The following is a 22,097-nucleotide window of genomic DNA, read 5'->3' as shown; positions in this document are numbered from 1 at the left end:
CCAAAGCCATTCAAGTGCAACAATGACAGGCAGACGAGAGGTAAAATAGTTAAAATAATATGGTGCAAACTTCTCTGTTGTACACGGTTAGACTAATTGCATAATCTTGTGACTGTTACCCTGGTTCTCACTCCCCGTTTCCATCCTACTGTTACCATCATCCACTTACCATATCTTATCTCAAGCTAGATTGTAAACTTGTCAGGGAAAGGAGCGTGTCAGAGACTATGCATAGCAAATCTGAGCCCTGATCCTGACTGAGACCTTCAGGTGCTACTTGAACATAAAGCAAGACACTATGTTTCTGCTTGTTTCCAAAATACAAAATAAATCCAAATGAGACTATTTCAAATTCAACACCGCACAACAGTATTTTGTAAATGAGCAAGAAACAGTATGCAAGAGAGGCTCGAGACAGCAAAAAAATATGGAACAAGAAGTCTACTCATTATGATGTTAAAAAGCTTCAATTAATTATCTTACTGTTAATACTCCTTACATTTTCTTTCACCCCATTTCCCATGTGACCTGCCTTAGCTGGTGTGTCAGGATGGTCCAGTGATTAGGGCACTTGGGAAGACCTGGGTTCAATTCCCTACCCTGCCACAGACCCCATGTGTGACCTCAGGCAAATCACTTAGTCTCTCTTTCCCTCCGTTGCCCTCTGTATCTAACACTGGTGCAACTTTGCTGGAATTCTGTGTCCAGCTCTGGTGCCCGCAATTCAAGGATATTGATAAAATGGAGAGGGTTCAGAGAAGAGCCACAAGAATGAGTAAAGGATCAGAAAATCTGCCTTATAGTGACAGACTCAAGGAGGTCAATCTATTGAACTTTAACAAAGGTTAAGGGGTGATTTGATTACAGTCTATAAATACCTACATGGGAAAGAAATATTTAATAATGGGCTCTTCAGTCTAGCAGAGGAAGGTATAACACAATCCAATGGCTGGAAGTTGAAGCTAGACAAACTCGGACTGGGTTTAATAAGGTATAAATCTGTAATGGTTAGAGTAATTATCCAGTGGACCATTTTACCAAGAGTCATGGTGGATTCTCCATCACCGACAATTTTTAAATCAAGATTGGATGTTTTTCTCAGAAATCTGCCCTAGGGATTATTGTGGGGCAGTTCTCTGGCCCATGGTACAAAGGAGGTCAGACTGGATGATCACAACGATCCCTTCTGGCCTTGAAATCTACACAATAGAGATAATAGCACTCCCCTATGTCACAGGAGTGTCATGAGGAAAAATACATTAAAGACTGCCCTACAGTGATGGAGGTCTGTAAAGTACCACACTCACCACCTATAGTGCCCACTTATGTCAGCGTGCAATGCTGCAAGGGCTCCTCATCTCTGGTGCCCCCTACTAGTTATCTGCCTCTCACAGGGTCTTCCATGGGTTGGCCAAATCACAAAGTTTAGTCTCCTTCCAGGATAACAAAAGATCCAACTGAAAATCCAAATCAAATGCCCAAACTAATAATTCTTCTGCCCCTCCCAGGCTCCAATATAGCGCTCTGCTTCCTGGCCCCTACAGAGCTTCTCTTATCTTGCTGCTTCTTCAGCAGGATTCCCCTGCCGCCTCCCTTTACCAGGGACTCTGGCAGCTTCCCTTAGGGATCTCCCTGATCTTTGCAGGCCCTATCTCAGGGCTCCCCCCACAGAAGCCTATCCTGCTTCCTGTGGGCTCTCCTTCCTACAGGAGAGTTCTGCCTTCTCAGCAGTCTCTCCCCCTAGACTGAGCTCTCCAGCTTTATTTAAGTAATCCTCCACAGCTGAGGCCAGTCTCTAACTCCATTAACCCAGCCGGAACCACTAACTGCCTCTGTGTGGCTAGATCATGGGTAAGGCTGAGTGGTAACTGCTAGATCATGGGCCAAACTGGGCCTAGCTTGTCTTAAAGGGCCAGCCAGCCTGTGCCAAGGCCATGTAATTCCCCCCAACCCACATTTCTCCTGTAGTCTGTCGTACCCGGTGCATCATACCTAGTGATTAAGAAGTGTACCTGACTAGCCTGAGGACTAAGGCTACCCTCAAAGTGAAAGTCTCGTGCTGACATACCCCTGCAATTTTCCCCTCTCCTCTCCCTTGTGACTTCTGCCAGGAATGACATTTCCACTTATTGTACCTCTGCCACCTGCACAGCTATTTGTGTGTTCATCAGACCTGAACGATGGGGAGTGACACACATTTTCATATAAAATGTGAGTTCCTGCAAAATTAGTAGGTTTAAGCCTGAATTAATAATTTTGTAATTACATGTAAAAATTAGGGTTATGGAAAATAAGGGAACACTGGAATCTCTGCTCTAGCTGCAGTGTTTTTCTATATAGCAAAAAGCTGAAACTAACATGATTCTTAAAACCTACAGATCTCTCTCTACTGCTACAATGATCAATATTCCCCATAGCATACCCTTCCAAATCCATGGTCCTACACATGCCTAGCTGTAGCGGGGTGGTTATCCTGCTCTGGCCCTGAAAGGGTTAAAGCAGCCCTAAAGAGGGCTGCAGCAAGAAAGAGGAGTGAGAACAGCTGGGGGAAGCTGAGTGAATAGCTGACCACAGCTGTGGCCAGCTTAATTAAGGCCCAGCTGGCCTTTATAAGAGGGCAGTGGGCCAGAAGCCGGGGAGGACACACACTCTCTGCCTTTAGAGAGAGAAGAGCCTAGCTGCTGGGGAGCATACCTGGGTACTTAAGGTGGAGCAGGGCTGGGGGAAGGCCAGAAGAGCTCCAGCCTGGAAACCATCCAAGCTGCAGGCCTAGAGTAAGGCCAAATAGGTACTGGGGTTGCAGGAGGCAGCCAAAGGCAACAGGTCCAAACCCCTCTTGTCTGTGATGAGTGGCAATTATACTGCAGTCTGCCCCAGTGAACGGGGGCTAGATGGTGACTGGCAGTAGCCCTATACTGAGGCAAGGTGAGGATAGAAGGTGGGGGGTCCCAGGGGAGGGGAGACCCAGATCTGTGCGAGGTACTGCAGGGGGCAGCACCCTGGCATGAAAGGGGCACCAGGGTCCGGGAGGGACTTGGGGCCCAGCGGCAAGCTGGACACAGGCCTGCAGAGGGCATGCTGAAGGCTGGAAATGCTAATTCCCTGGATGACCAACAGGAGGTGCTGCAGGAGTGAGTCCTGCACCATTACACTATCATGCGGGGTACCTCACCCCATGCACTAAATGCCCCAACAACTATGTTGTGGAAACCAATCACTACGCACTCGAACTCACACAGAAAAATAATAAAAGGACAAACACTACATCACCCGTGGGTGAATACTTTTCACAAAACAATCACTCCATTTCTGACCTCTTAGTCCTCATCCTCAAAGGCAATCTGCACACCTCCTTCAAAAGATGAGCTTGGGAGCTTAAATTCATAACTTTGCTAGACACTAAAAATCATGGACTCAGTCACTGGATTTATGGTCCCCTACACTAACCCTCCTTTGTCCTGTGACTGCAGAGGTGTTAACTGCCTACTTCACCCTGAACATCTCTTGTTCAACATGTTAACTTCTTATACTTAATCTGCACCAACCTTCTATATAGCTGTGACACTGAGGGCATGGCTACACTTGCAGATGTAAAGCGCTGGGAGTTAAACCAACCTTCAGAGACTGCAGCAGGGAAAACGCTGCCATGCGTTTACACTATCAGTTGAAAGTGCACTGGCGTGGCCACGTTAGCAGCTCTTGCAACACCACAAAGAGTAGTGCATTGTGGTAGCTATCCCAGTGTGCAAGTGGATGCAACATGCTTTTCAAATTGGAGGGGTGGAGCGTGACTGAGTGTGTTGTGTGTATGTGGGGGAGAGAGTGTGTTTTGGGGTGCTGAGAGTGTGTCAGCATGCTGTATTGCAAGTTCAAGCAGCAGAAGACCCTGCTCCTCCACCCCCTCTCTTTCACACACTCAACAGCAGCATTCCACACTAATGGTTTACTTTGTCCCAGAGCAGATAAGCATGCCTGATGTCAGAAACGGAGCTTTGAAAGGGGATATCCATATTCCTGTAGCCAATTTCAAAACAATGAAAAGAGTGGCCATTTGACTTCGAGGGATTATGGGATATTTCCAGAGGCCAATCACAGCACAGTAATGCAACACCTTGTTCACACTGACGCCTGGGCATTTCAGACGGGCCACGGTTTCAGACGGGGCACAGCAAGCTTTATGCTTCTCGTGGAGGTGGATTACCAGGAGCGCTCCAGCTGCAGAGTCCAGGAGCTCTACGTGCCTTGCCAGTGTGGACATATCAAGAGTTAGGGCACCCAGGGCTGCTTTAATGCGCTCTAACTTGCAAGTGTAGCTTTTCTAGACCTGAAGAACTCTGTATAAGCTTGAAAGTGTGTCTTTCACTCACAGAAGTTGGTGCACATTACCTCTCACACCTCTCTAAAAATTATTCTTGTCAGTTTCACCTGTGTCCTGACAAGCACCAATCCAACCAGAGATTATCTATTTCCATCTGCTGCTTGCCAAAGCGAAGCCACAGCAAAAGCACTAGAGGTGTCTGCAGACTTCAGAATCAAAAACATTGATTCATATTCATTTTGCATATGGAAGGCTCCTTACAGACAAATGGTAGCTTTAAAAAAAAAAAAAGCTTAGAGTCTGCAGAAGTTGATCGTTTAGTTCCTTCCTCTCTTCACCACCATTCACCAAAGGAAGTTTCCAATGCCCCACTGGCAAGTGGATTTTGCAATCACTGGAAGTGGATTGCCCAATGCTAATGGTGCCATAGTTCACCACTCCTCCAGTATTTGTCCTCTTCACTCCTACTATACCTAGCAATGAGTCACCTCTGTGCTAGAGCCTATATCTTCACCGGATGTTCAGAGGGAAGGACTTACTCTTAATAATCACAGGTTTCAGAGTAGCAGCCGTGTTAGTCTGTATTCGCAAAAAGAAAAGGAGTACTTGTGGCACCTTAGAGACTAACAAATTTATTAGAGCATAAGCTTTCGTGAGCTACAGCTCACTTCATCGGATGCATTTGGTGGAAAAAACACCATCCTAGCCACTATGGATGTAGAAGCCCTCTACACCAACATTCCACACAAAGATGGACTACAAGCCGTCAGGAACAGTATCCCCGATACTGTCACGGCTAACCTGGTGGCTGAACTTTGTGACTTTATCCTCACCCATAACTATTTCACATTTGGGGACAATGTATACCTTCAAATCAGCGGCACTGCGATGGGTACCCGCATGGCCCCACAGTATGCCAACATTTTTATGGCTGACTTAGAACAACGCTTCCTCAGCTCTCGTCCCCTAATGCCCCTACTCTACTTGCGCTACATTGATGACATCTTCATCATCTGGACCCATGGAAAAGAAGCTCTTGAGGAATTCCACCATGATTTCAACAATTTCCATCCCACCATCAACCTCAGCCTGGACCAGTCCACACAAGAGATCCACTTCCTGGACACTACGGTGCTAATAAGCGATGGTCACATAAACACCACCCTATATCGGAAACCTACTGACCGCTATTCCTACCTACATGCCTCTAGCTTTCATCCAGATCATACCACTCGATCCATTGTCTACAGCCAAGCGCTACGATATAACCGCATTTGCTCCAACCCCTCAGACAGAGACAAACACCTACAAGATCTCTATCATGCATTCCTACAACTACAGTACCCACCTGCTGAAGTGAAGAAACAGATTGACAGAGCCAGAAGAGTACCCAGAAGTCACCTACTACAGGACAGGCCCAACAAAGAAAACAACAGAACGCCACTAGCCATCACCTTCAGCCCCCAACTAAAACCCCTCCAACGCATCATCAAGGATCTACAACCTATCCTGAAGGACGAGCCATCGCTCTCTCAGATCTTGGGAGACAGACCAGTCCTTGCTTACAGACAGCCCCCCAATCTGAAGCAAATACTCACCAGCAACCACACACCACACAACAGAACCACTAACCCAGGAACCTATCCTTGCAACAAAGCCCGTTGCCAACTCTGCCCACATATCTATTCAGGGGATACCATCATAGGGCCTAATCACATCAGCCACACTATCAGAGGCTCGTTCACCTGCGCATCTACCAATGTGATATATGCCATCATGTGCCAGCAATGCCCCTCTGCCATGTACATTGGCCAAACTGGACAGTCTCTACGTAAAAGAATGAATGGACACAAATCAGACGTCAAGAATTATAACATTCAAAAACCAGTTGGAGAACACTTCAATCTCTCTGGTCACTCGATCACAGACCTAAGAGTGGCTATACTTCAACAAAAAAGCTTCAAAAACAGACTCCAACGAGAGACTGCTGAATTGGAATTAATTTGCAAACTGGATACAATTAACTTAGGCTTGAATAGAGACTGGGAATGGATGAGTCATTACACAAAGTAAAACTATTTCCCCATGGTATTTCTCCCTCCCACCCCACCCCCCACTGTTCCTCTGATATTCTTGTTAACTGCTGGAATTAGCCTACCTGCTTGTCACCATGAAAGGTTTTCCTCCTTCCCCCCCCTGCTGTTGGTGATGGCTTATCTTAAGTGATCACTCTCCTTACAGTGTGTATGATAAACCCATTGTTTCATGTTCTCTGTGTGTGTGTATATAAATCTCTCCTCTGTTTTTTCCACCAAATGCATCCGATGAAGTGAGCTGTAGCTCACGAAAGCTTATGCTCTAATAAATTTGTTAGTCTCTAAGGTGCCACAAGTACTCCTTTTCTTTCTGATATTCTTGTTAACTGCTGGAATTAGCCTACCTGCTTGTCACCATGAAAGGTTTTCCTCCTTCCCTCCCCTGCTGTTGGTGATGGCTTATCTTAAGTGATCACTCTCCTTACAGTGTGTATGATAAACCCATTGTTTCATGTTCTCTGTGTGTGTGTGTATATAAATCTCTCCTCTGTTTTTTCCACCAAATGCATCCGATGAAGTGAGCTGTAGCTCACGAAAGCTTATGCTCTAATAAATTTGTTAGTCTCTAAGGTGCCACAAGTACTCCTTTTCTTTTTTCTGATATTCTTGTTAACTGCTGGAATTAGCCTACCTTGCTTGTCACCATGAAAGGTTTTTCTCCTTCCCCCCACCCCAGTTGCTGGTGATGGCTCATCTTAAGTGATCACTCTCCTTACAGTGTGTATGATAAACCCATTGTTTCATGTTCTCTGTGTGTGTGTGTGTGTGTATGTATATAAATCTCTCCTTTGTTTTTTCCACCAAATGCATCCGATGAAGTGAGCTGTAGCTCACGAAAGCTTATGCTCTAATAAATTTGTTAGTCTCTAAGGTGCCACAAGTACTCCTTTTCTTTTTACTCTTAATAATGACACTTGTACAACCTGAAGAAGTCCTGCCAACATTCTCAAGAATTTAACAGTAGACTCCTAAACAAAAAGCTTCTTGTACTAAATATCTTACATTCATATAGTGCCTTCCAACCCCAGATATCCCAAAATGCTTTAACAAGATTAACTGATCATAAAAGAAGGCAGATGCTGTTTAACAGCACAAAGCAACACTACCCAACATCTTACAGCAGGAAGTAAGACTTGGTCTATACTACAGAGCTAGATCAAAATAAGGCAGCTTATGTTGACCTAACTACGTCAGTGTCCACATTACAGTCTTGCTCCTGCCAATACAAGTGCCCTATTACACAGGCATACCACCACTTCCACGAGAGGCATAGGGTGGGAGTTCTCAACCTTTTCCTTTCTGAGGCCTGTGCCACAACTGTTTTTCCTGCATATAAAAGCCAGGGCCAGAGTTAGGGGGTAGCAAGCAGGGCAACTGCCTGAGGTCCCACACCACAGGGGGCCGCACAAAGTTAAGTTGCTCAGGCTTCGGCTTCAGCCCCAGGTGGTAGAGCCCAGGGCCTCAGGCTTCAACACTGCATGGCATAGCTTTGGCTTTCTTCCCTGGCCCCAGAGAGTCTAACCCTAGCCCTGCTTGCCAGACCCCCTGAAGCCTACTGGCAGCCACCCAAGGGGCTCCGGGTCTCTGGTTGAGAACCGCTGGCATAGGGCTTATATCAGTGTAGTTAGGGTGATGCAGTGTCAGTGCAGATACTGCAGATTACTTACAGTAGCTGCTGGCCGTAATTTTTGTCAATTTCATGGCTACACTGGAGTAACTACTGCAGTGGATGTAAGTCTACCTAACACAGGTCGACTTAAAATTGTAGTGTTGATATGCTTTATAATACTTTATCTAAAATCACAAAGAAAACAGACACAAAATGAATTGATGCAATCTGGAATTTGCCTCGATCAACTGCATTAAAGCCATGACACTTGGAAAAAATGCCACAATCTTTAATAATCAGTGCGTTCAGAATCTCAATTTTACATCTCATCTAAAAGATTGGTGACGGGTAAATGACTTGCAAGGTATTATTTGCAAAAAGAAAAGGAGTACTTGTGGCACCTTAGAGACTAACAAATTTATTAGAGCATAAGCTTTCGTGAGCTACAGCTCACTTCATCGGATGCATTTGATGAAGTGAGCTGTAGCTCACGAAAGCTTATGCTCTAATAAATTTGTTAGTCTCTAAGGTGCCACAAGTACTCCTTTTCTTTTTGCAAATAATACCTTGTAAGTCATTTACCCGTCATCTATATAGGACTTTATTTATTCAACTAGGTATATTTCTGCAGATTAGTTTGTTTATAAGTACAATTAAACACTAAGGCGAAGAGGAAAAGTGTCCAGAGAAGGTAAAACTGAACTGGCTGTTCTTTTGATGCTCCGACTTGGAAGAAATATACCCAATCCTTCCCCTGTTCGGCCATTATGCTTCGGTCAGATAAAGAGGAGTAAAGTTTGACTATTTCCATTTTATGCACTTCTCTGGAATCCCCAGCACGCTCCTGGATCACAAAAAAACTTAGGTAGCCATTAAGATCTTCCTTGCCCAACCTGATCATGTCACTCCCATGCTTTCAAGTGGCTTGTTATGGGATACCAGGCCCACCACATACAACACAAGTAATAACACATGAGGCACAAGAATGAGGCAACCTCTGTTCCCAGGAGCAAAACGAGCAGGGTGGGGAGTGATTGCTCCCTAAAAAATTGTCTGATCATCTACTCCAAGACAGAAAGGCTAATTAAACGTATGTCTACAGTCACGGGGGAAATGCATCGTTTCAGAAAACATGTGAAATAACCCTTGTAAGCTTGACTTGGTTCTTAGGGTGGAGGACAATTGCATTTAAAAACACATTGGCTGGCCGTGGTTAAGACTAGCAGGGATCTTAGGGTTAACCACAACCAGCTAACACCATTTTAAGGTGACCACATTCTTGCCACATTCAGAACTAAGTCTTCTTGGTTATACAAAGCACTTTCCCAATACAGACAAGCCCTCAGTACTTTTCTGTTCATGGTTCTTTGCCCTTTGATTAGCTTGCAGCCTTTGCCCATAACTGATTTTTTAATATTTTTCACAAACTTCTTTAAAAAATTATTTTACAATAGTCTTAATTATATTCATTTCAAAATAATTAGTCCCATTTCTAAATGTTCTGTGACTGCTCTGTTTAACCCAATTTCATCTTTTGAGATTTTAATTCTCTCTTATTAACTTAACTCTGTTTCAGTACATATTAGTGATCACCTATATTATACACCCATACCCCAAATTTCTTCCCTTCAAAAGCAGTCCTCATAGTTAGATATTAAGACCTGTAGGGACTACTCTGTTATCATATCCATTGTTCTACTCTTTCCTGGTGCCATCTAGAGTAACAAAAATACTTCCCAACCCCACTTACATATCACGATGTCAGTCCCTTGTCCATATGATCTCATCAGTTTCAAAGTTCAGGGCCTCATTAACATTCTTCTTATGAGACCAACAAAAACTCAAACATAGTTTTGATAACCAAATAGCCAACTATATTTGCAACCAATACTAGCTTCCAATATAGTCAACTTCCACAAATCAAGAATGCTTAAATGCTTCAATAAAAGGTATATTCTTCCACTACAGGTTACAGCTGGAAATCAATAGGACTTATGTTCCTAAATCATTTAGGTGCTTTTGAAAAAAATCACTTCAGCTCCTGAATATGGGTTTAGGCTCCTATTTTTGAAAGTTTGTGTGTAGACAAAAGTTCACAATAACTTTGTTGATGTATTGAAAGTCTAAACAACCTTTCATTGTTACCTGAAGGAATTCTTACTTGAAGTGACAGAGACTGTGTATGGCACATTGCTGCAGCCACTCTGCCTCAGCTTTCCCAACACGCTATCCAGCCTCCTCTGGTAGATTATGGTTAGGGCCCTACCAAATTCATGGTCCATTTTGGTCCATGTCAGTCATAGGATTTTTTAAAATTGTACATTTCATGATTTCAGCTATTTAAATCTGAGATTTCACAGTGTTGTAATTGTAGGGATCCTGACCCACAAAGGAGTTGGGGCAGGGGGTGTTTCACAAGGTTATGGGGGGGGGGAAGGAGGTTGTGGTACTGCTACCCTTACTTCTGTGCTGCTGCTGGCAGTGGCGCTACCTTCAGACCCGGGCAGCTGCTGGCCAGGAACTCGGCTGAGAAGGCAGAACCATCGCCAGCAGCAGCACAGAAGTAAGGATGGCATGATATAGTATTGCCAACCTTAGGTTTGCACTGCTGCCTGCAGAGCTGGGCCCTCAGTCAGCAGCCACCACACTTCAACCACCCAGCTCTGAAGGCAGCAGGGCAGAAGTATGGTATTGCCACTCTTACTTCTGCGCTGCTGCTGGCGGGGCGCTACCTTCAGAGCTGGGCACCTTGCCAACAGCCGCCGCTCTCTGGCCGCCCAGCTCTGAAGGCAGCACAGAAGTAAGGGTAGCAACCCCCCTAAAATAACCTTCCAACCCCTTTGCAACTCCCTTTTGGGTCAGGATCCCCAGTTTGAGAAACACTGGTCTCCCCTGTGAAATCTGTATAATAGAGTGTAAAAGCACACAAAAGACCAGATTTCACAGTCCATGATGCATTTTTCACGGCCGTTAATTTGGTAGGGCCCTACTTATGGCTCAGCCCACTGGCCAGGTTCAGACTTCACTTTCCGGGGTAGCAGGTCCAAAACCACAGGCCAAAAACAAAGGGAGTCAGCTCTCAGCCCCTTTGATGTTATTCATCCACCCACGCTTTGGGCTCAGTTCAGACCCCATTCTTCCCCTCAGATGGGGCACCCCTTCCTGCAGCCTGTCTTAATCACCAACAGGTCCCTGATAAACCCAGGCAATCTGGTGTCAGGCATGCCTTCCATCCAGGGAGGCTCTGATTCATCACAGTCCTACTCAGGGCTTGTCTACCCTTACAGCACCCCTAGCGCTAAGTGAAGATGCTACCTATGCAGATGGGAGAGCTTCTCCCATAAGCATAAGTAAGTCGTCACTTGGGGCGTGGATTTTCCACATCTCGGAGAGACAGTTATACCAACATAAAGTGTAGACCAACGTTTCTCAACCAGGGGTCCATGGCCCCCCAGCAGGTTCCAGGAAGAGTGCAGGGCCAACGTTAGATTCACTGGGGCTCAGGGCAGAAAACCCAAGCCATGCGGAGCTTAAGCCAAAGCCTAAGCAACTTAGCTTTGTGTAGCCTTCTGTGGCATGGGGCCCCAGGCAATTGCCCTGCTTGCTACCCCAATGCCAGCCATGGCTTTTTATCTATTGGATATGCAGAAAAATAGTTGTGGGCTATGGAGGTTTTAATAGCACGTTGGGAGGGACTCAAAAAGAAAAAGGTTGAGAACCTCTGGTGTAGACCAAGCCTCAGTTGCTGGCTCAGCAAGGCTTCTCTCCCCAGTTGAGAGCAGGTGACCTTACAGGCCTGACAGGCACTACAAGTGTAGCAGGCAGGGCTGACTGTGGTCACTGCAGTTCTTAACCCCTCCAGCCTGTGTTGGTTTGCCAATAAGACTTTTTTTTAAATAAAAATACAATTTTAGCCCTTAATGTTGCAAACACAAAGCACATGAGTAGTCAGTCACATTGAAGTCAATGGGACTATTTGTGAGAGTTTAATTATGTACCTGTTTAAGTGTTTGCAGGACTGGGCCTTCATTTTCAATATTTTGTTTTTTGCAGATTGTTTTCTAAAATTCAAATAAGGCACCCTACCAGCAGTGGCATTTTTAAAAAGTGTTTATAGTTTAATTAATTCAAATTTATAATCTAAGATTCCAGTAGCACAAATTTTCAAATAAATTACATCACCCTGATTTAAATGAATGATTTTTCTTTTGAAAATCAATTATTTGAATGGCCCATCATGATTACCTAGAACAAACCGCACCACTCAAGCCAACCAGTTTTTTTGTTTTGACACAGACAAAATCAGAGGCTGATCTAGTTCTCATTGAAGTCAATGGCATAACTCTGCCGTACCTCAGTGGTATAGGATCAAGCCCTTGATGGGTAAAAAGAATGGAGCAGACATATCTAAATTACAATAAGGCAAAATAAGCAGCATCTGACTAATACTACTGAATTCCAACTGTCTTGGACAGGTGTACTTCCACATGGCTTGAAAAGTGGCTCAAGGACAGTAAATGTAGATTGTCAACATGAACATATCAAGTTATAGAAGAGATCTAACAGAATACAGCAGGGGTCTGTATTTAGTCCAGTTTTTTTTCCAATATTTATACAGAAAAGAGGTAAAGAGCATGTTATGATTAACAGAAGGTACTAAACTGAGAAATGTTGCTAGCACCACAGAAGAAAAAGGCAATATGAAAAGTCTTCCAGAAGAAAAATTATCAGAGAATAAAAAATTTAATTCAGCCTGAAAAGACAGCAGCTAATCTCTCTTGGGAATATCATAACAAATATTATTTAATGGAAGGGTGAAATTTGGAAAGTAGCAGTGCCAAGAGACCAGAGTGGAAGGAAAGAAAACTGAGTTGTGATATGGCAACAAAAAGGGACAATGCTACTTTGGATTGCACACATGGAAGTAACATGGGACAAGAAGATGGTTAAATATTAGGAAACATTTCTGTAAGCAAGATCTTTAATAATCTCAGAAAGGAAGTGGAACTCTCATCCCCAGTAATATTTACAAGTAAACTGAACAAAACACAGACATCTTCTGCAGGGAAAAATCCCATTGTCTAGAAGTAGGGAGTGAGAAAAGAGACCCACTTCTCTGTGATTTCTAACTTGCATAATCTTAAATTTTAGCTAAACTGAATGCTGCCCTACCTCTCATTTCTGCTTGCTGCCATCAGCTGAACCCTACCATATGCCAGCCCCAGGAAGATATCCGATTAGAGGCAGTGGGTGGGGAAGTTTGATATGGTTCCCATTCATGTACAACTGTATGTAAATCAAATTAAACTGTAATTCTCACTTGGATTTCCAAAGATGAGCAGGATGTATTTGTACTTTGAGGGTATGTCTATACTGCAATTAGACACCTGCAGCTGGCCCATGCCAGTTGACTTGGGCTTACAGGGTTGTTTCATTGCAGTGTAGACTTCAGGACTCAGGCTGAAGCCCAGGCTCTAGGGCCCTGCAGGGTGGGAGGATGTCAGAGTTCCCACTGCTCAATCCTGAAAGTCTACACTGCAATAAAACAACCCCAGGAGCCCTAGTCAGCTTGCACAGGCCAGGCACAGGTTTTTTAACTGTAGTGTAGACATACTCTGAGTCACCCTCCTCATGTCTTTCTTCCATAATAGTAACACTTTGCCATTACACATAGTCCTTAACCCTCACAACATCCCACAAGGCAAGTAGCTAATTATCCACATTTTACAAGTTGAGAAATGGAGAAACAAAGAGGGGAAGCAATTTGTCCAAGGCTACACAACAAATCGGGGAAAAGACAGCATTAGAACTCCAAAATTCCTGGCTCCCACTCGCATGCTCTAGTCACCACAGACCTTACCACCTCTAATGTTTTCATCTACTTCTGACCTCCCAACCAGCTAATTTATAAGACAGTCGGGTGGCCTGTTTCCTGCTCAGCTAATGCAGACCAACTCTTTTAATTTCAAAACAGACTCCAGAATCCTTTATGTAGTACTACAGCATGACAGAGAAGAACCGTCTTTCTTTAAAGAGTTAACACCAGGGGAAAATGCCAGACTGAAAGCCTGGAGGTGCCTCACTTTACAGAGTAGTCACATTTTAGGCAGCATTCATGTAAATTTTTCCATATCAGGTAATTTCAGCTATATGCTGAGAAGCACCATCATCATCCAGTTTCAGAAGTCCATTCAATCCTTAGCCTCTGACAGGGAGTCTGAGTTGTAACATGAACAGTGGCCAATCAGCAACTGGACTGGGACATCCCAATCATTTCATAGAGGCCACCATGTGGTCATTATCAGAGGGCAATGCCTTTTGGATAATAGTAACCTGGGCTAGATTTGATACTTTGGCCTGAGATATTTACTTACCAGACCTGCTAATGCTAATCCAATAATATAGTGCTTGCCACCTGAGTAAACATATGCACTTAAGACCCACATGTCCCAGAAAGCATCAGAGTATGATCAAGAACAAGCCATTCAACATTGGTTAATTTTAATCTGCTTCACCAGAAAGATTTGCATTATTATAGGGACAACTATAAACCAAAGGCCAATTTCTAAAGCAATAGAGAACTATGCAATTCTCCCAATACAATAAGGGCTGAAAAATCCAGTAGAGTGAGTGGTAAATTTTCCCGGATGAGGAATCCTGCCACCAACTTTCACAGAATTTAAAACATTAATTTTTAAAAGTTTCTAGCACTCATGGTTTCAAAGATAACTTTCCAAATCCAAACAAAATGTAAACCAATAAAGTACTCGTTTCTTAGTCTGCAGACAGACAACTCCAGTCCCTCTGTTGTTGCTCATAGCTTTGCCCAGCTGTCACGTGATAAATGACCAGTCTCATCAATTTTCTACTGTTGCTATTCAGAACCCTGTGAGCAACAATGAAGCTGACAAGAATCATGTCATAATCTCTGCTGCTTGGCAAATCTAAGAGCAACAGCAAGGGAAAGTTATGACTTATTCATTGGAGAGGAAGACAACAAAAAGTTGGAGGCAGCTAGGAAAGGGGTAGATTAGCAGAGACCCTATCCTTAGAGCGGACAGGAGACTGTGTTGGGAGCAGACGAATGTGAGAAAGAAAATGCTCATTCTCCTTTCTATTATTATCCTAGGGTGAAGTTTCAAATTTATCATAAACCTACTAGTGGGAATCACATCCTTGTAGTAATTTAAATATTCTCTCCTTTCCCAGCATATAGGAGAGATCAAAGAGGATTTGTGTTGTGAGGCAACATACAAAAGCAGAATCTAATCTAATCTAATTTGAGCTCTCTTCTCTAACCAAGCTCCTCGATGCCTGATCAAGTTTTCATGGATGAGGGAGTGGATCAGCAGAGTGCGTGCGTGAGGGAAAGGAGAAAAAATCTGGCAGCTGAGTGGGACAGCCAAATGAAAGTGGAAAGAGTAGTGCACACAGTGTAACTGAAGAGAGAGAAAGGGATGGAATGGGAGAGGGGAAGAGAAAGAAAAGAGGAAACAGCCACTGAAAACCAGAAAATATACACTAACATAGTAATGAAAATAAGGAAAAAAAATGGAGTGAAGCCAGAAAAGGCAAGAAGTTAATACACAAACACATGAAAGATAGCAAGTTGTTATTTAAAAGTATGCTAAATTGAAGACTGACAGTTAAAATTCACTACAATGAAAATGCAGTACAGAATTGCTTGGGCTAGGGGGAACCGAGGTGGTAGGGGTACTTTTCACTCTGAGTAGTAGACAAACAGGTGTCAAGTATATTTTTCAAGCCCATTTTTCAAGCTCTGCTCTCAACACACCTCTCCTAAGGACACTGCTAATGCTTCCACAGTTCTTCATCAAGCATGTCACATACCAAGTGCTACAATAAATCACAACAGAGCATTTAAAATCAGTATGTACAAATCAGTATGTACAAGGTGACAAATTTTTGAGAAAGACTTTCAAGAATTAATCCGCACCCAAAAATCAGCACCCGAGTAACAACACACCATATGGTTTGAGAAAAAGCTCAATAAGCCCTTGAAGAAGGGACTCTGAAACAGTCCCAAGATCCATCACTGGAAATCTCCACTGCCAGCAAAACTCTGTATCTGCAGCTTGCTGGAAATGGCTTTAGGCAGGGACTGTGGCTTTTCTCTCTGTGAAGAGCTAGACAGACATAACTATGGGGTATCCACAAACACTAAATAAAAACCCGTGAACAGGACACCTCAGTGCATTACAGCTTAGGAAATACCAGAGTAAAGAGTGCGGACAAACCCAGTGGTATCCATGGTACGCAGACATCACCCCAATAGTGTTCAAAGGAAATTGCATTTCATACGTTCTTCTCAAGTTCTGGCACAACCTCTGGTAAATAATCTTAAAGTTTCCTGTTTAAAAGTTGTATGAGAGCTTTTCTACTCCTCACTGAAGCAGCAGAGGTGGGGGCTGTCTTTTCAGCAAAGAAAGGGCAGGACTAGAGCAACAGAACCCACTGTCCTCACCCCAGCCACAGGGCAATCAAGGGAAAGAGGGCAGTCGGGTTGGATGGTTTATGGGAAGCTGTGTAGAGCTTGGAGGGAGAGTCAGCACTGAGGGAACAGAGATGGGGTTGGTGGAGGGGCTCATGATGGGCCAGCAGGGAAGCTGAGGGGGACATACAGAGTGGGACCAGAAGGGCAACAAAATTGCGGGTAGGTTATGCTGGAGCTGGGGAGAGTCTCTGCAGAAAGCTCTTCCACTAGGTTAGTAGGGAAAGGGGGTCACAGGAGGCAGCTGAGGTGAAGTTGAAGTGGAGAACATGAATATGGGCAGGAGGCTCACAGGACATATGGGACAAGGGCATGAAGGATGCATGGAAGCTTCTATGGGACAGGAAGGGGTTATGCTAGCCCAGTAATGCACAGGAGAGAGGCGCAAGGTGGTGGGTGGGAAAAAGACAGGAGGGTAGTTACACTAGCCGATAGAGAAGGGAACAAGGGACACGTGCAGGAGTGGAGGTTAAGTTGGCAGGGGGAGGGGGGACAGGACAAGAGGATTGGAGGTGATTTATGCTGGCCCAATGCAAGAGGGGATATGGGACAAGGGTGTTCGGGGATTGGGTGTTGGATCGGGGAGTTATGCTGGCACGGTGGAAGAGCATACGGGATTGGGGTGGAGGGAAGACTATGCTAGCCCAATAGAGTAGGAGATACAGGATGGAGGGGCTGGAGAAGCAGGGGAGGAGATATGGGGCAGTTACACCGGGCCAGTGGGTGAAGGGGATACGGAATAATGGGTTGGGGGGGGATTAGGCGGCCTGGTGGGGGAAGGGAACGGGAAGGGGGGTGCGGATACAGGATCGAGGCCGTTACAATGGCCGGGGGGGGCGGGATCGGGTGTTGCGCTGGCAGGGGGGGCAGACACGGGAGATTGGGACGGTTACACTGGCCGGCAGGGAGGGCGGGTTAAACTGGCGGGGGGGTACGGAGGGCGTGGGGCAGCTGGGCTGGCCGGGGGAGAGGGCCCCCAGGGTTAGGCTGGATGAGGCAGGGAGGATTACGCTGGTCCTCCAGACAGGTGGGGACTGGGGCAATCAGGCTGGGCCGGCGATGGGAGAGGACCCAGGTGGGGGGTTGCGCTGGCCCTGCGAGGGGGCGGGGGTCCACAGGACCAGGCTGGAGCCGGGGGGCTGCGCTGGCCCTGCGGACGGAGTCCGGGGCCATCAGGCTGGGCGACGGGAGAGGGCCGGGGTCAAACGGCGCCGGGGGCTAGAGACCTGGCGGGGGGGGGCAATGACCCCGGGGTCCCCGCCCCCACTCACCGGGCCGGGTCCCTGCAGCGGAGGAAGCGGCGGTAGCAGGAGCCAGGCATCCAAAATGGCGGCGTCTCGGCCTCAGCACCGATACCGCAGGCGGAAGGATTCGCAGGACGGGAAGTCTCTCCTCTCCGTTTCCCGGACCCACCTCGTGAGGGGCGCGCTCCGCCGACACTGCAGCCCCAGCTGATCAGCCTCCCGTACAGCAGGCCGCTCGCTAGTGCCGGCGGCAGAGGGAGTTGAGAACTACTTTCCTAGGCGGAAGCAGCCTCGAAATTCCGTATTCGAGGAGAGATACGTAGGCGCCGTGGCAGGTAGTGATGACGTCGACGCGTGGCTAGTCACCGCTCCGAATGTTGCCGCGAGATGCGGCCGGCTGGCCCCGACGCTGCGAAAGGAGGTTCCGCCCCCTCCCCGCAGGTTCAAATCCGGCAACAGAGCGACGGGTCCTTATTTAAACCGCTTCAGGAGCCCTGTAGGAAGCTGTGCTGTGTCCTTTGTCAGGGACGCTTTCTGTCCCCTTTCTACAAGTGGAATAAACTCAGTATGGCCTGGCTTATACACTAGTGCTCCGAGCAGCGAGGGAATTTGCAGATAAGCACATCTCCCAGGATACCTGGGGTTCAGGATGCTCATGGCTGCATATTTTAGTGCATTGAATTCACAAACAATATTGGCAAAACTACCATTGGAACGTGTGTTTTCTGTTCTTTTAACTATTTATGTGTTTGAAGAAGAAGAAGAAATTCCTGCATTCAAACGTTTCTCTCCTTCGCCAACAGGAATGGTGTGGCCAAAGTCTGGGCCTCCGTGTTCACGTATTGTAGAGTTTACAATCTAATTACACACGTGAAAGGTAGGAGGTGTAGATACAACATACAAGTAAATGACTATGGGGAAGAATTGGATCATCTTGGTTAGTTTTGTATACTGGACATGTTTTTTTTTTGTTTTGGTGGTGTTCCTTTCTCTTTTTCATTGGGGCTAGATATAGAGAAAGAAAGAGCAAGAAAAGCAGAGCCATAGGTTGTCACCTGCCTTCCCATTGGTAGTTTTCTGGGGTTTGTAGGCATCATGGGAGAGATGGAGAACATAGAACTGATAGGAGCAGTAGATGGAGGAGGGCAAGAAAGAAGGGAGGGAGGCAGGCAAAGAGGAGAATAAGAGCCAAAGTAGAGGAGAGCTGCAGAGATAGCATAGGGGAAAACCATTGGAGATTATTGCTCGGTGACAACAATAAAAATAGAAATATTATTTGTACCTGACTCTTGCTCCCAATCTTCTTTCCTGGACCTAGAACCCTGCTTCCCCACTACACCAGTTTGTTGTGAGACTCTGGTGCTGCTCTTTGTGAGGAAAGTGGCTGTGAATCCTTTAAGAGAGGATTGGTCTCAGCCCCAGCTTTGATACAGCCATATCTCCTCCTCAGGAGGGGAAAATGAAGATGGTCAAGTGACCAGTGAGTCATATGACACAATCACACTTCTGAGGTAAATAAGGAAGAGGCCTAGGGAGAGACTTCAGGTGAAGTGGAGACCTGACTTGTAGAAGTCCTTGAGGCACCAGGAAAGATAGTTCCTAGTCCAACAGTCTGGACTATCTTTCCCAGCACAGAGGGTGTCGTGCTTCTACCAGATATGGACTAGGTACAGAGTGTGCACCAAATACACCAGCTCTGCTAATCATAAGATCCTTTAATGCTCTGCCAGGTATGGTTGAGGCAGGGCTGTCGCTAGCCATTTTTGTGCCCTCCGCAGCACCCCCGTGGGGAAGCGGGGGTGGCCCCAGGCCTCTGTGGGGGGGCAGGAGCAGGCTTGGGGGGCAGGGGGGAAACTGCCCCGCAGCATGAGCTGGAGGAGTGGGTTGGGGCCGGGTCACTCCACTTACTGCTGCCCGGTGAATGCAGGGCAGGCCCGACCCTGCACTCATGGAGTGGCGGGAAGTGGAGCGACCCAGCCACAGCCTGCTCCGCTCTGGTCCCCTGGCTCCCGGACCTGGGGGCAGGGGAAACTATAATTTAAACTATACATACAAAATGATGGGGTCTAAATTAGCTGTTACCCCTCAAGAAAGAGATCTTGGACTCATGGATAGTTCTCTGAAAACATCTGCTTAATGTGCAACGGCAATTGAAAAAGCTAACAGAATGATAGGAACCATTAGGAAAGGGATAGATAATAAGACATAAAATATCACAATGCATCTATATAAATCCGTGGTATGCCCACACTTGAATAATGCAACCAGATCTGGTCATCCCATATCAAAAAAAGATATATTAGAACTGGAAAAGATACAGAGAAGAGCAACCAAAATGATTAGGGGTATGGAACTCCTGTATGAGGAGAGATTTAAAAGACTGGAACTTTTAACATTCAAAAAGAGATGACTAATGGGGGAGGATAAAATAGAGGTCTATAAAATCTTGACTGGTGTGGAGAAAGTGAATAAGGAAATGTTATTTACTCCTTCACATAACACAAGAACTAGGGTCACTTAATGAAATTAACAGGCAGTAGGTTTAAAACAAACAAAAGGAAGTACTTCTTCACACAATACACGGTCAACCTGTGGGACTCCTTGCCAGGGGGTGTTGTGAAGGCCAAAACTATAACAGGTTTAAAAAAAAGAACTAGATAAATTCCTGGAGGATAGGTCCATTAATGTCTATTAGTAAGGATTGGGAGGGATGCAACACCATGTTCTGAGTGTCCCTAGTCTCTGCCGGAAGTTGGGAGGGGATGGATCACTTGATGATGGCCTGTTCTGTTCATTCCCTCTGAAGCACCTGGCACTGGCCACTCTCAGAAGACAGGATACTGGGCTAGATGGACCATTGATCTGACCCAGTACGGCTGTTCTTATTTAATATCAGATAAGACTAGGAAAATCTCAGTGTGTTAATGACTAACAGGCAGAGGTGGATCAATCTGTAATGAAGTGGAAAGTAAGCTTAAAAAATTGGCAGATGATGCCAAGCTGCAAGGGGTTGCTAGCACTTTGGACAACAGACTTAGTATTCAAAATGACTGTGACAAATTGGAGAATTGGTCTGAAATCAACAAAATAAAATTCAATAAAGAGAAATGACAAGTACTTAGGAAGGAAAAATCAAAAATAACTGGGTAGGTGGTAATACTACTGAAAAGGATTTGTGGGTTACAGAGGATCACAAATTGAATATAAGTGAAAAATATGATGAAGTTGTGAAAAAGGCTAATATTCTGGGGTGTAGAATAGGAGCATTGTATTATGACACGGGGTAACTGTTCCATTCTATGCGGCACTGAAGAGGCCTCAACTGGAATACCGTGTCCAGTTCTGGGTGCCACACTTTAGGAAAGGTGGACAAACTGGAGAGTCCAGAGGAGAGCATCAGAAATGACAAACTGTTTAGAAACCCTCACCTATATGGAAAGGTTAAAATAAACAGGGCATGTTTAGTTTGGGGGGGGGAAAGACTGAGGAGGGACCTACTAACAGTCTTCAAATATGTTAAGGGCTGTTCTAAAGAGAACAGTGATCAATTGTGCTCCATGTTCACTGAAGGTAGGACAAGAAATAATTGGGCTTAATCTGCAGCAAGGAATATTTAGGTTAGGTGTTAAGAAAAATATTCTAACCATAAAGATAGTTTATCTCTGGAACAGACATCCAAGGGAATGGAATCCCCATCACTGGAGGTTTTTAATAAGAGGTTAGACAAACACCTGTAAGGGATGGTCTAGGTTTACTTGGTCCTGCCTTAGGGAGGAATGGACTACTAAAGGACTTCTCGAGGTCCCTTCCAGCCCTACAATATCTATGATCCCAGTGCAGTCTGAACACAATGTCACTACCATCAGAGCCCAATTTAGTACCACCCCTTCACCCAGCATACTAAGGAAGCCTCCAGACCAGATCCTAGACATTTCTAGGGCCTCTGTTTCAAACCAGACACATTGTTTTTCTCTCTGCATTTCCCAGAAACTGTCATCCACTCCATACAGATCATGGAACTCTGAAAACAAACCAAGCTATTAGCAGCAACACACTGGCAACAGCTTAACAGAGGTGTGTATAGGGGGCTACATGTGAGAGTGGAGGTGGGGAAATAAAGACTAAGAGAAAGGCAGGGGCTGAGATAAGGACCTGGGACTTGGGGGAAAAAACAGATTACTGTGATTCTAATGCTCCAGAGAGCAGGGATGGAGAAGCCCTAATGAACTAGGAGGATGTGGATTGCACAGAGTGAGAGAGCCTGTGACTTCCTGCATGGAGATTCAACCCAGGAATAATTGAGCAGCTGAGGCAGACA

General features: G+C 45.5%; 1 protein-coding gene across 4 annotated transcripts in view; it reads right to left on the bottom strand.

Moving 5' to 3' along the window:
- Positions 1–18,098, bottom strand: part of AP1G1 (adaptor related protein complex 1 subunit gamma 1) — a 107,319-nt gene extending 89,221 nt beyond the window's left edge. The window contains exon 1 of one of the 4 annotated variants that reach the window (XM_038367788.2): positions 17,807–18,098. Coding sequence is in view for 1 of the 4 variants with exons in the window: in XM_038367787.2 (XP_038223715.1) it covers positions 16,282–16,338 (57 nt within the window). In the remaining 3 variants the exon portion in view is untranslated. Of the gene's footprint in view, positions 1–16,281 lie in introns of all 4 variants that reach the window. The other 3 variants (XM_043494732.1, XM_038367787.2, XM_038367786.2) reach the window with 3 other exon arrangements.
- Between the last annotated feature and the right edge of the window lie 3,999 nt (positions 18,099–22,097).

The sequence above is a fragment of the Dermochelys coriacea genome, chromosome 12 (assembly GCF_009764565.3).
Source record: "Dermochelys coriacea isolate rDerCor1 chromosome 12, rDerCor1.pri.v4, whole genome shotgun sequence".
Classification (NCBI taxonomy): domain Eukaryota; kingdom Metazoa; phylum Chordata; order Testudines; family Dermochelyidae; genus Dermochelys; species Dermochelys coriacea.
The sequence above is the reverse complement of the archived record's forward strand: the minus strand, read 5'-3'. Positions and strand labels throughout refer to the sequence as shown.